Consider the following 15,765-nt stretch of genomic DNA (forward strand, 5'->3'; position numbering starts at 1 on the left):
TTTATATTATTAACCAAACATACCTGTACATTTCAAACAATAAATATCTTTGACAGAGTACAAACACAGTCTAAAAGTATGCAATAAAAACATCACTAAGCAAGTTGTACTATTTTATGCGAATTTTATTTTCATAGACAAAGTAGGCATTCTTCAAAGGCAATGAATTTAAACGAAAATCACAAGGCGTTACAGCAGCTTATACGTGAAGCGTTGCTGTTATCATCCAACATGGCGAACTTCCGGGTTGGAAAATAATGCCGCTTTTCCACTACAAACGCGGCTGAGCCGTGCCGTGCTGAGTCGGGCTGAGCGGGGCTGTTGGAGTTGCATTTCGACTACAACCGCGCTGAACCGTGCTGGCTGGAAGTGGGTGAACACATTGGGTGGAGTTAGCGAAAGTGGGTGGACGTCACGTGATGTCGTTAAGCAGCGCAAACAGTGACATCAGTGGCGGAACAAGTCAGAGCCGGGCCGGGGGCGGGGCAAATGACCGGGCCCTTTATTAAAGCTTATCATAACATCATTTTAGGCTACAAAATGTCCGCAACTGCGGTGTTTACCAATTTCAACACTACCGGGTGCAACTATGTTATTTAGTACATCAAGTCCTTCAAACGAACATGTAACTCAGAAACAAAAAACATTAGGATACTGTACATGGCTCATAATAAAACATCAATAGCCTATACTGCGCACATTATTTGAAGGGCATACGAATGAGCGCTCAGAGGTTGCAACGGTGACAGGAAGAGTCAGAAATAAAAGGAGGGCGGTGCAAACCTCACTGAATGCACTGTGTTTACCAATTTCAACACTACGGGGTGCAACTATGTTATTTTGTACATTAAGTCCTTCAAACGAACATGTAACTCAGAAACAAAAAAACATTAGGTGACATACTGTACATGGGTCATAATCAGTGATGGGAATAACGGCGTTAGAATAAACGGCGTTACTAACGGCGTTACTTTTTTTAGTAACGAGTAATCTAACTAATTACTTTTTACATCGTTATAACGCCGTTCCCATTACTTACAATAAAATACTATGCGTTACTTTATTAAAGCTGTTCTCATCTGGCACGCTGCTCGTTCAGCCTTTCTTTACTCTGCTTTAGTGTGGGGCGGGGAGACACGAGACAACGGCACAGTAAGCCAATCAGAGTAGATTTGGACAACATATGTAGGTAGGCCACGCCTACTGCACTACTGCGCACGCTTTCAATCGGAAGACCCAGCGATGGCGAGCGGTCAGCCCAGCACTGCGCTTTCACACTGGAAATACAGCCATTACTTTTCATTACTTGAAATAAAAGGCAAGAGTGTCTACGTGCAATGCACATTATGTCGAGGAACAAAGCGTTTGTCCTCGTCAGTGGCCAGTAATTAGTAACATAATTTTAGTAACTGCAAAAATATATTACATTTGATAGATGTCTTATCTCACATTGTCCCACAAAAATATTAATATAGTGTAGATAATGTTACTAACTGGTTCTGTTAAGTGTCCATTTCAGTCATTAAACACATTTAACATTCACTTTTATTATGATTACACTAATTGAATTGGATTTTTTTTTGGGGGGGGGGGAACAAAATGTAACGGAATAATTACTTTCCCTGGTAATTAGTTACTTTTATGACAAAGTAACTCCGTTACTAACTCAGTTACTTTTTGGGAAAAGTAACTAGTAACTATAACTAATTACTTTTTGAAAGTAACGTGCCCAACACTGGTCATAATAAAACATCAATAGCCTACTGCGCGCATTATTTGAAGGGCATACGACGAGCCTTGCGCTCCGCGAACTCGTCCACGATGCTCTGTATGTCACTGATTCAGTGATCTTTTAAGCGGTAGTCTCACGACCCGAATAGTAAACAATAAACATGGAGGACATGGAGTCGTTAGTGTTGCTGGTCTTGGTGCTGTGGCTTGTTGTCACCGACAACGCCAACAGATACTGGCAAGAGCGTATAGATGAGGCGAGGCGCATAAGGCTTCAGAAATTCTCGTAATTCGTAATTCTTCTTCTTCCGGGTTTGCGGTGTTTACAGATCCCAGCGTGCTCGCGGGGCGTGTGTGGGCATGTGAGGACACTCCTCCTCACCAATCAGTGCACAGGGGAGTGTCTGCTCACGCCCCCAACCTCACTCGGCACGGCTTGGCTCGCTTCAGCCCCACTCCAAAACGGTGCGAGTTTTAGGGGCTAAGCAGGGCTGAAGCGAGCTGAGTCGTGCTGGTTTTTGGTAGTCGAAACGCGAGCCGTGTCGGGCTGAAGTGAGCTGAAGCGAGCTGAAGTGAGCTGAAAAAGGGTAGTGGAAAAGGGCCATAAGTGTGATGTCACATGCACACGAAGAATATGTACAGTAGCTCTACACGAACAGAATCGCTCGCCGTATGCTGTGGCTCGAGTTGGCCATATAGCTTGAAATCTTTTTTTTTTACATCACGAGATACATTGCTTAATCAATTATTTTATTGTCACGTGAGCTAATCCCTGCATGGGAATTTTTGGATGAGGGATATAATTACAACTATGGGTTGTTTTACAATCAGGGTACACAAGCTAAAAATCACATTTAACACTTATTATCTTCAATATCAAAAGGCTTGACTAAATAAACTTGGTTGTTTATTGTAGCCCTGTGATAGCTCTATTTACCATGCAAAAAAAAAAATTTGGTGATAACGTTATTTTTGTGAATGTATGGCAGTATATGTCATATTTAGCAAAATTACTCGTGTCATTTAGAAAAAGTGCTTTTTTGACCACCGGTAGCTCCAAAAGGGATGCACTTAAATCATTCTTTATACCATAAAACAAATATTTGGTTCCATCTCATCTCATTATCTCTAGCCACTTTATCCTGTTCTACAGGGTCGCAGGCAAGCTGGAGCCTATCCCAGCTGACTACGGGCGAAAGGCGGGGTACACCCTGGACAAGTCGCCAGGTCATCACAGGGCTGACACACAGACACAGACAACCATTCACACTCTCATTCACACCTCCGGTCAATTTAGAGTCACCAGTTAACCTAACCTGCATGTCTTTGGACTGTGGGGGAAACCGGAGCACCCGGAGGAAACCCACGCGGACACGGGGAGAACATGCAAACTCCGCACAGAAAGGCCCTCGCCAGCCACGGGGCTCGAACCCGGACCTTCTTGCTGTGAGGCGACAGCGCTAACCATTACACCACCGTGCCACCCTATTTGGTTCCATATCATTGGAAATGTAGTTAAGTTTTAATGTTGAATGCCAGTAAGTTTTCAGACTGTTTTGATCAAATTAGTATGTAATTGTGTCAAAAAATGTCCTCTCCGAGACAGCTAATTTTTCAATATAAAATAACATATCTAAAATGGGGCGGCATGGTGGTGTAGTGGTTAGCGCTGTCGCCTCACAGCAAGAAGGTCCGGGTTCGAGCCCCGTGGCCGGCGAGGGCCTTTCTGTGTGGAGTTTGCATGTTCTCCCCATGTCCGCGTGGGTTTCCCCCACAGTCCAAAGACATGCAGGTTAGGTTAACTGGTGACTCTAAATTGACCGTAGGTGTGAGTGTGAGTGGTTGTCTGTGTCTATGTGTCAGCCCTGTGATGACCTGGCGACTTGTCCAGGGTGTACCCCGCCTTTCGCCCGTAGTCAGCTGGGATAGGCTCCAGCTCGCCTGCGACCCTGTAGAACAGGATAAAGCGGCTACAGATAATGAGATGAGATATCTAAAATGATTATTTTCATCCTAAAATGTGGTCAAGATATTGGGACATAAATATTAGAGACAACTAATACAAAGCTTACAGCCTTATATTTAAAAGCACTATGGAAGTAGTGGATTCTGAATTGTCAAAAAAAAATGTCCTCTCCGAGAATCACTTCATTTTTGACAAGGAGTCTTTGATAACATTTTTGCTACCTTATAGCGGATTACACAAAACTACCATACACATATGTCAAAAAATTACCTGAAATCTGTTCTTTAACTTGTCCTTCACGTAAAAACTGGTACAAGAACCAGTTTGAATCAATTTGAATTTTGGACCCCTGTGACACAAACTTTGTACCCTGATTGTAAAACAACCCCTATCCTAATATAACAGCCAATGTGATCTGATCATTAATAGTGGGATTTCTGTCATATGTAACTGAGTAATGTAGCTTTCTGCTAATTCTTATCATTCATTAATGAGTAACATGACCTTATTTACTCATTACTACCCGTCTGCTTTGTTGATTTTGTACCCTATGTAGTGTCTCCCTTCCCCCCAATATCTCTTTAACTGCTGTCAAACATTGAGTTCATTCTTAATCTTTTGTATGGAGGCCAATTCTTATTCAGACAGAAGTTGTACGTCATAAAAGATTTCCATGGTCAAGAGTTGAAGTTAGCTTAAGGCTAATTTTATACTTCTGTCTTGAATCTACGCTGTAGTTATGATGATGACGTTCATGCAGGACGAAGTATTTATACTTAAGGTGCACGTCACCTCTAGGAGGCGCTCCAGGTTTTACTGCTTTTCCGCATAAACGAAGAGCAGAGCGCAAGTTCTTTGTTTCACTGTAGAAATAATGAACAGAAAATGAGACAGAATATAGTTTTGAAAGTGATTTACTTGGGAGGAGAAACTTTGAGTGACTAATTATAAACCAAGTGAATGGTCATTGAAAACGCTTCTGAAGTGTTATTAGATCTACAGCCGGTGTAGAGCCTCATGCTTTGTATATTTATATACGCCATACTCTTATAATGTAAAAGTATAAATTGGCCTTTAATGTGGATGGCAAAGTTCTGGTAGTGTGAGAGATTTTTATTAACGTGTGTGTGTGTGTGAGACATATCTTAAGACTTTTTATACTACAAACAATGATATCTTAGCAAGTGAAAATATCTTGAAAAAATAGTTGAAAGGATCTAGCATTTCCTAGTAGAAGAATACAAGACACAAATTCTGAGATTATTGAACCAACTTATTCTAAGGTGTCTCATCAAGTAAAAATATGTCTGTGCAGCAAGTTAATTTCACTCGTATTAAGTAATTTTCTCCTCAAATTCAGCTTTAAATTTTTTGCAGTGTAAAAAGGCTTTTCATCATTAATGTAGTATATATTTAGATGGGGGCGGCACGGTGGTGTAGTGGTTAGCACTGTTGCCTCACAGCAAGAAGGTCCAGGTTCGAACCCCGTGGCCCGGCAAGGGCCTTTCTGTGTGGAGTTTGCATGTTCTCCCCGTGTCCCCGGGTTTCCTCCGGGTGCTCCGGTTTCCCCCACAGTCCAAAGACATGCAGGTTAGGTTAACTGGTGACTCTAAATTGACTGTTGGTGTGAATGTGAGTGTGAATGGTTGTCTGTGTCTATGTGTCAGCCCTGTGATGACCTGGCGACTTGTCCAGGGTGTACCCCGCCTTTCGCCCGTAGTCAGCTGGGATAGGCTCCGGCTTGCCTGCGACCCTGTAGAAGGATAAAGTGGCTAGAGATGATATGAGGTATTTAGATGGCTTTATTAAAGGAAATGATCACTGAAAACTTACCGAATTCTAGTCACCGTACCAAGTCTAGGACAGTGTTTCTGTAATGTTTTTATGTGTCTAAAGTGGAATAAACATAGAGAAAATGTTATCAGTTGCAGGATACAGGGGTACAAGATGTATCCCGTGTATATATTGTTAAAATATGTAACAACGAAGAGGGCAATAAAATCGGTACTGCTCACACAGGGAAACTACTTCCGCACCAAAAGTCATAGGAATACAACCAACATGTATTTTTTTAGCGATTTTAGCATTTGGAAATTTGAGCTAAATTCCAATGTAAAAGTCACTCACCAACAGAACTTTTACTTGCTATTTAAAAAAAAAAATGCATATATTTTTCTTCAATTTTTGAATGAATTTTACACTATTATGCTAACAATATAGACCCAAACCGGAGAATATGAAACTTGAGAATGAAAGATTTCAAGAAAAATAACAAAACACGCATTATATAATGCTGTTTTTAATTATACTCATATATAAAATAAATCACTAAGTTTTAACTTCATACAAGCTAAAGTTCTCTTCTAAAAAATACACAAGAGTTCTCATACGATTTACTTACTGTTTGCGAATTTTCAGCTTTCTACTAATAACGATTCCAAAATTAGACTGAATTCTCAACCCTGAACACATTTATGCAGATAAAAATTGCAGGAAAACTAAGCCATTTTGCTTTGAAAAATGCTTTCTTGGGATCGCATACAATGCGTCTTAACAGCAAGGCTTGAACTATCATTCTCGTATCCCAAATGTTCTTTTGGTACAAAATCATCTTGATTCCATCGTAAACAGCTCCCAAAATTACACATTTTCTGAAACCCTGAACACATATTTCGATCACCGATATCTTAAGAATTGCTTTGGCAGTATCAGTTTACAAAGCAGGCGAGCGTTCGAACTTACTACTTCTCCACTAACTTCTCCGCCATTTCTTCTTTGTGTGAAGGTCTTTGATGAACTGTTAGAGGGAGGCTAATATAACAGTACCCTTAATAACAATAGATATGACGAACAGCCTTGCTAAATGTTGTGTGACTAGTGAAGATAGCATGACGTTTCACGCTTCGCTTGCGAAACAACAATATCACAATGGAAGATTCTACGAATTCAATAACGATTTGGAGAAAAAACAAAAGGGGAAAAAAGAACTCGAAGAAAAGAGTATTATGAGAAAAACCGGGACGTGCTAGCTGAAAAAGCAAGGGAAAGAATGCAAATCTTAGACAATAAACATGAAAATATCAAAAAAGACCACACCCGCAATGCATTCTGGGTATTAGTTAAAATTAATTATATAATAATCTCTCAAAATGACTAAAATATTTGTTCACATGATCAAATCTAATAATCAATATTCTGATGAAAGATAAGTGACTTTGTGAAATTGTGAATTTTTCTCATATGTTACACCTTTGTACCCCTGGCTCCTGCAACTGATCTATGTACAGTGGTGCTTGAAAGTTTGTGAACCCTTTACAATTTTCTATATTTCTGCATAAATATGACCTAAAACATCATCAGATTTTCACACAAGTCCTAAAAGTAGATAAAGAGAACCCAGTTAAACAAATGAGACAAAAATATTATACTTGGTCATTTATTTATTGAGGAAAATGATCCAATATTACATATCTGTGAGTGGCAAAAGTATGTGAACCTTTGCTTTCAGTATCTGCTGTGACCCCCTTGTGCAGCAATAACTGCAACTAAACGTTTGCGGTAACTGTTGATCAGTCCTGCACACCGGCTTGGAGCAATTTTAGCCCATTACTCCGTACAGAACAGCTTCAACTCTGGGATGTTGGTGGGTTTCCTCACATGAACTGTTCGCTTCAGGTCCTTCCACAACATTTCGATTGGATTAAGGTCAGGACTTTGACTTGGCCATTCCAAAACATTAACTTTATTCTTCTTTAACCATTCTTTGGTAGAACGACTTGTGTGCTTAGGGTCGTTGTCTTGCTGCATGACCCACCTTCTCTTGAGATTCAGTTCATGGACAGATGTCCTGACATTTTCCTTTAGAATTCGCTGGTATAATTCAGAATTCATTGTTCCATCAATGATGACAGGCCGTCCTGGCCCAGATGCAGCAAAACAGGCCCAAACCATGATACTACCACCACCATGTTTCACAGATGGGATAAGGTTCTTATGCTGGAATGCCGTGCTTTCCTTTCTCCAAACTTAATGCTTCTCATTAAAGCAAAATGTTCTATTTTGGTCTCATCCATCCACAAAACATTTTTCCAATAGCCTTCTGGCTTGTCCACGTGATCTTTAGCAAACTGCAGACGAGCAGCAATGTTCTTTTTGGAGAGCAGTGGCTTTCTCCTTGCAACCCTGCCATGCACACCATTGTTGTTCAGTGTTCTCCTGATGGTGGACTCATGAACATTAACATTAGCCAATGTGAGAAAGGCCTTCAGTTGCTTAGAAGTTACCCTGGGGTCCTTTGTGACCTCACCGACTATTACACGCCTTGCTCTTGGAGTGATCTTTGTTGGTTGACCACTCCTGGGGAGGGTAACAATGGTCTTGAATTTCCTCCATTTGTACACAAGCTTTCTGACTGTGGATTGGTGGAGTCCAAACTCTTTAGAGATGGTTCTGTAACCTTTTCCAGCCTGATGAGCATCAACAACGTTTTTTCTGAGGTCCTCAGAAATCTCCTTTGTTCGTGCCATGATACACTTCCACAAACGTGTTGTGAAGCTCAGACTTTGATAGATCCCTGTTCTTTAAATAAAACAGGGTGCCCACTCACACCTGATTGTCATCCCATTGACTGAAAACACCTGACTCTAATTTCACCTTCAAATGAACTGCTAATCCTAGAGGTTCACATACTTTTGCCACTCACAGATATGTAATATTGGATCATTTTCCTCAATAAATAAATGACCAAGTATAATATTTTTGTCTCATTTGTTTAACTGGGTTCTCTTTATCTACCTTTAGGACTTGTGTGAAAATCTGATGATGTTTTAGGTTATATTTATGCAGAAATATCGAAAATTCTAAAGGGTTCACAAACTTTCAAGCACCACTGTAATTTATAAGGAACTCTTTCGTTCAACCGGTGCAGCCATCATGATGTTAGAGTTGCTTCCCATGAGCTAGTGGATTGTCATGACAATCCTGGTGGACAAGTTGACCGACCAGTACCATTTTTACAACCGAACACTGTGCAATACGGCATTATCTTCACAGTTCACAGAAATAGTACAACAATATATAATAAATATATATAAATAATATAATGAAAAGAGTTTGCAATGAAAATAACTGCATTTTGACATTTCACGGTATCCTTATAGCGGTCCAGATGAAAATAGCGGCGCAGATGTATTTTGACCAATTTCCTAACTTAGCCACTTTTAAATGTGTAAATAATCAATATCCTTTCAGAATTACTACCTCAACTTAGTGCTACTTTGAATTACATGTCAAAGTGCTTAATTACAAGTAAATTTGTATCGCTCAGTTCATTTCCTTTAATTTATTTTATAATCATGTTTTTAAATAATTTTTGGTTATGTTCTAGGGTTTCCTTTTAAGCAATTTTGGGGTTAAATTCTGTGTAAGGGGAGGAAGACGACACCTTCACATTGTCGTCGTCCCCCCTCCCCCCCCCAATACCAACGCAGTTGGGAAGCTAACGTCGTCAAGGATTGCGAGCTGACAACCGCATAAAGAGGACTATCTCTATAATGTCCACCTTTCTTCGTCCAAGAAGCTGTGTCCAGCATCCTCGGGCACCGTCACCTCCCACGGAGTTTGCTTTTGCTACATGGAATGTGCGAGGTTTGACATCAGCCACAGAGAGACAAACACTAGGAAGGCATTGTGTAAATCTGCTCAGCACGCTGAAGGCAGACCTCAAGCACAGAGGACGAGGTCCTCCTACAACAGAAAAGAAACTCCGAGAGCTAAGGGAGCTTGCAGGATGCGAGACGCAGTGGAAGAAGATGAAGAAAGACTGAATGCAGCTGCAGGACGCTTCCATGACTGTAGATGCAGAAAACCAGTGAATGATGATGAATTCTGTGTAATGTTGTTGTTGTACACATATTTAATTATTGTAATGCACATGTGAACATATTTGCATGAAACATGCGCAATATAAGTAATACATTTAAACTTGAGTGCTGCTACAACACCTGACACAAATCCACCAATAGGATGACAGGCATAGGATGATGCAAAATCTCCCAGGACAGCGACAAATACGGTAGTGATAAAGACGAAAGGACAAAACCAAAATGTGCTAATGGACAGAATAGTATGAGTATCACCAAGCTCGGTTTGGAGAATGTTTCGGAGTCTGTTTTCTGCACATTAGCAAAAGTAGAAATCTTGTTTAATCCTGGGCGGCACAGTGGTGCCAGTGGTTAGCAAGAAGGTTCTGGGTGCGAGCCTCATGACCAAAGGGGGCATTTCTGTGTGAAGTTTGTATATTCTCCGTGTCTGCACAGGTTTCCTCCGGGTGCTCCGGTTTCCCACACAGTCCAAAGACATGCAGGTTAGGTAAAATACCCAGCTACTGGGGTTACACAAGCCAGTGCATACTTAGTTCCTGTCCCAAGCCCAGAAAGATTGGGGAGGGTTGGGTCAGGAAGGGCATCCAGTGTAAAGCTTACGCCAAATCAAATATGTGGATTATAATAATCCTTTGTGGTGACCCCTAGCAGGAGCATCCAGAAGAAGGTCTAATGTTGGGAGATCATTGTAAAATCAGACAGTGTGTTGAGTAAGAATCTAAAAAGGCACTATAATCACACAGCGTGCATCAGGACATATTTAAGTAACTGATGAAATTTATAAGAATTGCATTAAGAGTGGTAAAACTGTAATTGAAGTGCGGTCCAGGGTGTGTACGTTTGATCTGCTACTAAAAGACATGCTCTTCCTTTCTTACAGGAAGGTAACAGTTTCCTTGTGCTGGATGAACAACGGTTTGCAAAAGAAATCCTGCCAAAGTTTTTTAAGCACAATAACATGGCCAGTTTTGTCAGACAGCTGAACATGTGTAAGGAAACTCTCTTAGTGTCCATTGTAATTACGTCATCCGTTTGTGTTGACTGTAATTCAGGCTTTTTTTTTTTATTAAAAAATGTTAAAGCGGCTAGAGATAATGAGATGAGATGTTTTGAATGTGATTTCTTTTCACAGATGGCTTTCGCAAGGTGATGCACATCGACACCGGCGTAGTGAAGCAGGAGCGGGATGGACCGGTTGAGTTCCAGCATCCTTACTTCCGGAATGGGCGAGACGATTTACTGGAGAACATCAAGAGAAAGGTCAGGTTGGGTTAAAGAGAGTTGAATTGGAATTCATGAAGGTTATAAGAGGGTTAATGTTTAATAGCCTATTTAGTTCTAGTTGCAATATTAGTCCCAATAAAACCTGAGGTGACTGGCAGAGAGAATAAAAATGTTTCTGTGAGATGTTGAGTGTGCAGATTTGATCAATTTTCTTTCTGCTAAGGAATAAAACACTTAAAGGACACTTGTTAGAGGTAAACAGTCAACAACAGGGTGGCGTAATGCACATCAACATGGAGCGAAGTTCATGGTACCACTCACAGTTGATTAATTTTCTATAACAGCACATCTTTTTAAAGTGTTTTGTTCCTTTTACAACACAATGGTTTGCCAATAATTAGCATTTTTATTACATTACATAACATTATTAGCTTTTAGCAGATGCTCTTATCCAGAGCGACGGACAACACACCCAGAGCAGCCTGGGGAGCAGTTGGGGATTAGGTGCCTTGCTCCTGCTGGTCCCAGGAATCGAAATGGCAACCTTTTGGTCCCAAAGCTGCCATTGATAAAAACAACACAACATACTTCTTATACATTTGTAATCACTTTTAATGTGATTTACAAATTTAATGTTACGGAGTATCATCAAAACAAGTTCATTCATGTTATCGCTTACGTTATAGCAGCTATAAACAGTTTATCACTCACTAGTATCGCCTTATTTTCTCACCGAAAAAATACAGCTTCTCACATTACAGAAAACTGCACTTTTTCATGTTGCAAAACGTTAAACTTTATTTCTGGAGACTTCTTCCATAAATTACCTAATTTACAAAATATTTTTCACTGCCCTCACCTCTCTTTCCTCATCCATAGTCTTAGTGATGCTTTCAAAAGTTAGGAAATATGAATATCTCCTTGTTCTCTCTCTCTCTCTCTCTCTCTCTCTCTCTCTCCACTGATGCAAAGAATTGATTAAAGGTTCTGACTGCAAAGTTGAATTCTGGGCAAAATGTTCTATTTCTATTGCTGTTGGAATTTCAAGATGTTTCACTGCTGCACACACACTATCCTGTGTGTAAATGTTTGCCGAGATAAAAAGCATCCCACATTTTGCAATTATGGAGGTTGCCAAAGCAAGTGAGCAACAATATCATGTGATCACTGTGGGTCATTTGACCTACTTTTAACCAAAACAAGTCGGCATGGGCAAACCTGGCGGACTCCACTCTTGTCAGCTAAAAGCCAGCAGAAAAGAAAAGGAAATCCTGCCTAGTGAGTGCAACTGCAAGATAGAGCAAGGTTAGATGACATTTTTTTCTGGACAGATAACTAAATCATTCTCACTAGTACATAGCTATCTTAGCCTTAGAATGCATGGGCTCGACTCCACGGTAGCAAGTATGGAATTATACACCTAATGTTTTGATCTTACAGAGAAAGAAACGATAACACAAAAGCAGTAACAGAGAAAAGATATATTCGTCTTTTGTTTCACAGATCCATTTGCGAATGTCAACCACAAATTACATCCTTGTGACTCAAAACTCTCCGAGGTCAATGCAGTCTCACGACGTTTTCCGCATGTCACCATCTTGGTGTGACGCAGTTCCATAGTTACGCTAATTAATTAAAGCTTCTTGCATTCGGCTGTTTCTATGGAGCCATACTGTTTATCTCAAGAAGGAGGAAAACAGTCCCAAAACGGAGAAAAGTGACCCTCAGGACATCAAAATGATCACATCTCATCTGCATGATATTGTTCTTGTGAGATATAGGAAAATGCCATGCACAATCTCCTCTTCTTTATGTGCCAGGTCTGGAGCAGACGTTGACGATCGTGGCCCTCCAGTCCTCTCTGTTATCAGCTAAGTTTATGAACTCTGTGTTCCTGAGGTGGCTTACTATGTATTCTCTCAGACTGTTGGTGAATGTTATTCGCTGTCTCACTTGGCTTTTCTTACCCTCAGTCTTGCCCCACAGTATCAATTTTTCTAAGCCGTCTTTCCTAATGACACGGACGAAGAATTTCAGTTGTCGCTCCCTGTCTTGATAAGTGTTCTTTGGATTTGTGCCATCCTCAGTACATCCACATTTGATTTTTTTTCTGTCCATGATATTCACAGAATTCTTCTCAGGAACCACATCTCAAAAGCTTCTAGTTTCTTTGTCAAGTCATGAGTTTGTGTCCAGCTTTCAGCACAATAAAATAAATTTAAAACATTTTAGATGCCTTTGCAGTCAGCACCTTTTAATGTATGCAAAAAGATTTGAGTGCATCTCAGAGAGTGGTTCATTCTTATGCTCCTGAGATTGAGATGAGAACAAAGCAGGTTTTGCAGACTATGCACTTAATCTGTGTCCAAACATTCCATCCCTGTATTAGGTGTCCAATACCAGACCAGAAGACAGCAAACTGAGGCAAGAGGACCTGTCAAAAATTCTGTCGAGTGTTCAAACGGTGCATGACAAGCAGGAAAACATGGACGCCAGGCTTGCCACTTTGAAACGGTAAATAAACTTTTGGTAATATTGAATCTCTCCATGCAGTTCTGTGTATTGTGGCACATCCGGATGATAATAATAATGAGCATCTCTTATTACATTTTCTGTCATCGTTTGGTTCAGTGAGAACGAGGCTCTGTGGAGGGAGATGTCAGACCTAAGGCAGAAGCATGCACAACAGCAACATGCTATAAAAGAGGTACATGAACTGCAATCGAACTCATCAGTAATTGTTGCCAAATGTATGATTTCATGACCTATATGATGTTCAGACTATCCTTTCTTTCTTTCTTTCTTTCTTTCTTTCTTTCTTTCTTTCTTTTCTTGTTAGCTTGTGCAGTTCATCCTTACACTGGTCCAGAATAACCGTGTGCTGAACTTGAAACGCAAGAGGTAGATTTAGTTTTTATATCCTTTTAATTTTGTATCTTTTTGTTCTGGGCGGCACGGTGGTATAGTGGTTAGCGCTGTCGCCTCACAGCAAGAAGGTCCTGGGTTCGAGCCCCGGGGCCGGCGAGGGCCTTTCTGTGTGGAGTTTGCATGTTCTCCCCGTGTCCGCGTGGGTTTCCTCCTGGTGCTCCGGTTTCCCCCACAGTCCAAAGACATGCAGGTTAGGTTAACTGGTGACTCTAAATTGACCGTAGGTGTGAATGTGAGTGTGAATGGTTGTCTGTGTCTATGTGTCAGCCCTGTGATGACCTGGCGACTTGTCCAGGGTGTACCCCGCCTTTCGCCCGTAGTCAGCTGGGATAGGCTCCAGCTTGCCTGCGACCCTGTAGAAGGATAAAGCGGCTAGAGATAATGAGATGAGATGAGATCTTTTTGTTCTTTTTATTGGTTAATTCTATCTGCTGCCAAGAAATATATACCTTTCCCATGTATTTTTTTTTTTAAGTGTACAGTATGTGTCAGTCCACCAGATTTTCATACCAGATGCTCAGATTATGGATTTTGAGTTATACCTGTTGAATCATACTACCAAACCTCCATATGCAGGAAATACCGACCAAGGGAAGTTACTGTAAATCTGACATGAAACCCAGAATGGTCCATTTTCCAGGCAGAAAGCCTTCAAAATGTACACGATGTTTCATCAAGATCTAAAGTGTATTTTTGGATCAGAATGACACTACTTTTACTTTAGATTTGCAAAACAGCTATAGTTAATTTAATTTGAGGCCTCACTGATTTGTTGGCACCGTGCCAAATTCATTATTGGCACCCAGTCATGTCAGAGTATTAGTTGCCAATACTCTGTTTCTAACATGGGACTGACTTTAACCTGTAAGAAATGTTACCAACAAAGCTAGAATTGTTGTTGATACAAGACAGTCAGTCATAAAATGTTTTTATTCTTTCTAACCTCTGAACATGCAGTGTTGAAAACATGGAGACCAGGACTCAGAATCAGTCAGTACATGTACAGTGAATGGACGCTGTCGAGTGTTGACTCATTTCCGATTCTGGACAGTAACTACACGGTAGTCATTTAAAACGAGTCCCTGTCTCAAGTCCTCTAGAACCAGCCTCAGTCCAACACAGCCGTGGATGATGTTAAAAGTGGTAAATGTATCTTGTAGGGGTGCTATTGAGGTGATTGTTCGTTGATAGTTACTGGATCAGTCAGTGAAAACAGTGCAAAATATTGCACGCTTTTCAACACCGTTTCTACACATCTGGTAAAAAAAAAAAAATCCCGTGGCACAGCACATATCTAGACTCTTGGTTTATTTCTCCCTTTTTCTCACTGTCTCAACAAGGCCTCTGCTATTGAGCAGCAATGGAAAGAAGTCAAAATTCATTTCCCAGATCTATAAGGAACCAGTGGACCACAGCAACGTATGTATCCTTCCACCACACAGCGTCACACTGCATTTACATTCTGCAGTGTATTGAAATGACACAAGGACTCGATGAGGACTGGAGACTCTTCCAGGTTGCTGAAGGAAAGATTTGGCTCTGCAAATGTAAAATAACAGTTAGCCTTGATATAAGGCTCAAAACAGAACCCTGTTGTACAGTCTACAGATTTCAGACTTGTACCTGCATATGGCTTAAGTCGTGAGAATCATTGTTATACTCACATTGATTAGAAGACTAATTGATGTGTATGTTAAAATAGTTACATAAATTTGAAATGTTGGTTATAGAATCATTCTGTTAATCAATCTCTCTCTCTCTCTGTCTATATCAGTCTGCAGTCAGTGGTCTAAAGAACAACAACGATATTGCCGATGATGTCATCATCTGTGATATCACGAATGAAGATGCAGAAGTCACAGTGGACACAACGAGAGTGGTAGATGAGGGGTAAGCAGTGTGTGTGTTTGTCTCTGTTTTGAGTTGATTCTGAGTTGAAGTGAAGCTCTTTATCATTTTACATTTACTACAGTTGAAGAAATCTCCATCAAAAACATATCGTCAGAGTCAGGGTCTACAAATGCCATCGGGCTA

At 40.6% G+C, this 15,765-nt stretch overlaps 1 protein-coding gene across 5 annotated transcripts in view; it reads left to right on the forward strand.

Annotated features, from left to right (window-relative positions):
• Nucleotides 1–15,765, forward strand: part of hsf2 (heat shock transcription factor 2) — a 29,734-nt gene that overhangs the window by 1,174 nt on the left and 12,795 nt on the right. For 2 of the 5 annotated variants that reach the window (XM_060916434.1, XM_060916435.1), the window contains exons 2-9: nucleotides 9,084–9,587; nucleotides 10,460–10,568; nucleotides 10,712–10,839; nucleotides 13,193–13,317; nucleotides 13,435–13,510; nucleotides 13,643–13,704; nucleotides 15,072–15,150; nucleotides 15,506–15,621. In XM_060916434.1, coding sequence (XP_060772417.1) covers nucleotides 9,330–9,587; nucleotides 10,460–10,568; nucleotides 10,712–10,839; nucleotides 13,193–13,317; nucleotides 13,435–13,510; nucleotides 13,643–13,704; nucleotides 15,072–15,150; nucleotides 15,506–15,621 — 953 coding nt within the window. In that variant the 5' untranslated portion in view covers nucleotides 9,084–9,329. The remainder of the gene's footprint in view (nucleotides 1–9,083; nucleotides 9,588–10,459; nucleotides 10,569–10,711; nucleotides 10,840–13,192; nucleotides 13,318–13,434; nucleotides 13,511–13,642; nucleotides 13,705–15,071; nucleotides 15,151–15,505; nucleotides 15,622–15,765) is intronic. The other 3 variants (XM_060916437.1, XM_060916439.1, XM_060916436.1) reach the window with 2 other exon arrangements.

Source organism: Neoarius graeffei, chromosome 3 (assembly GCF_027579695.1).
Source record: "Neoarius graeffei isolate fNeoGra1 chromosome 3, fNeoGra1.pri, whole genome shotgun sequence".
NCBI classification, from domain to species: Eukaryota; Metazoa; Chordata; class Actinopteri; order Siluriformes; family Ariidae; genus Neoarius; species Neoarius graeffei.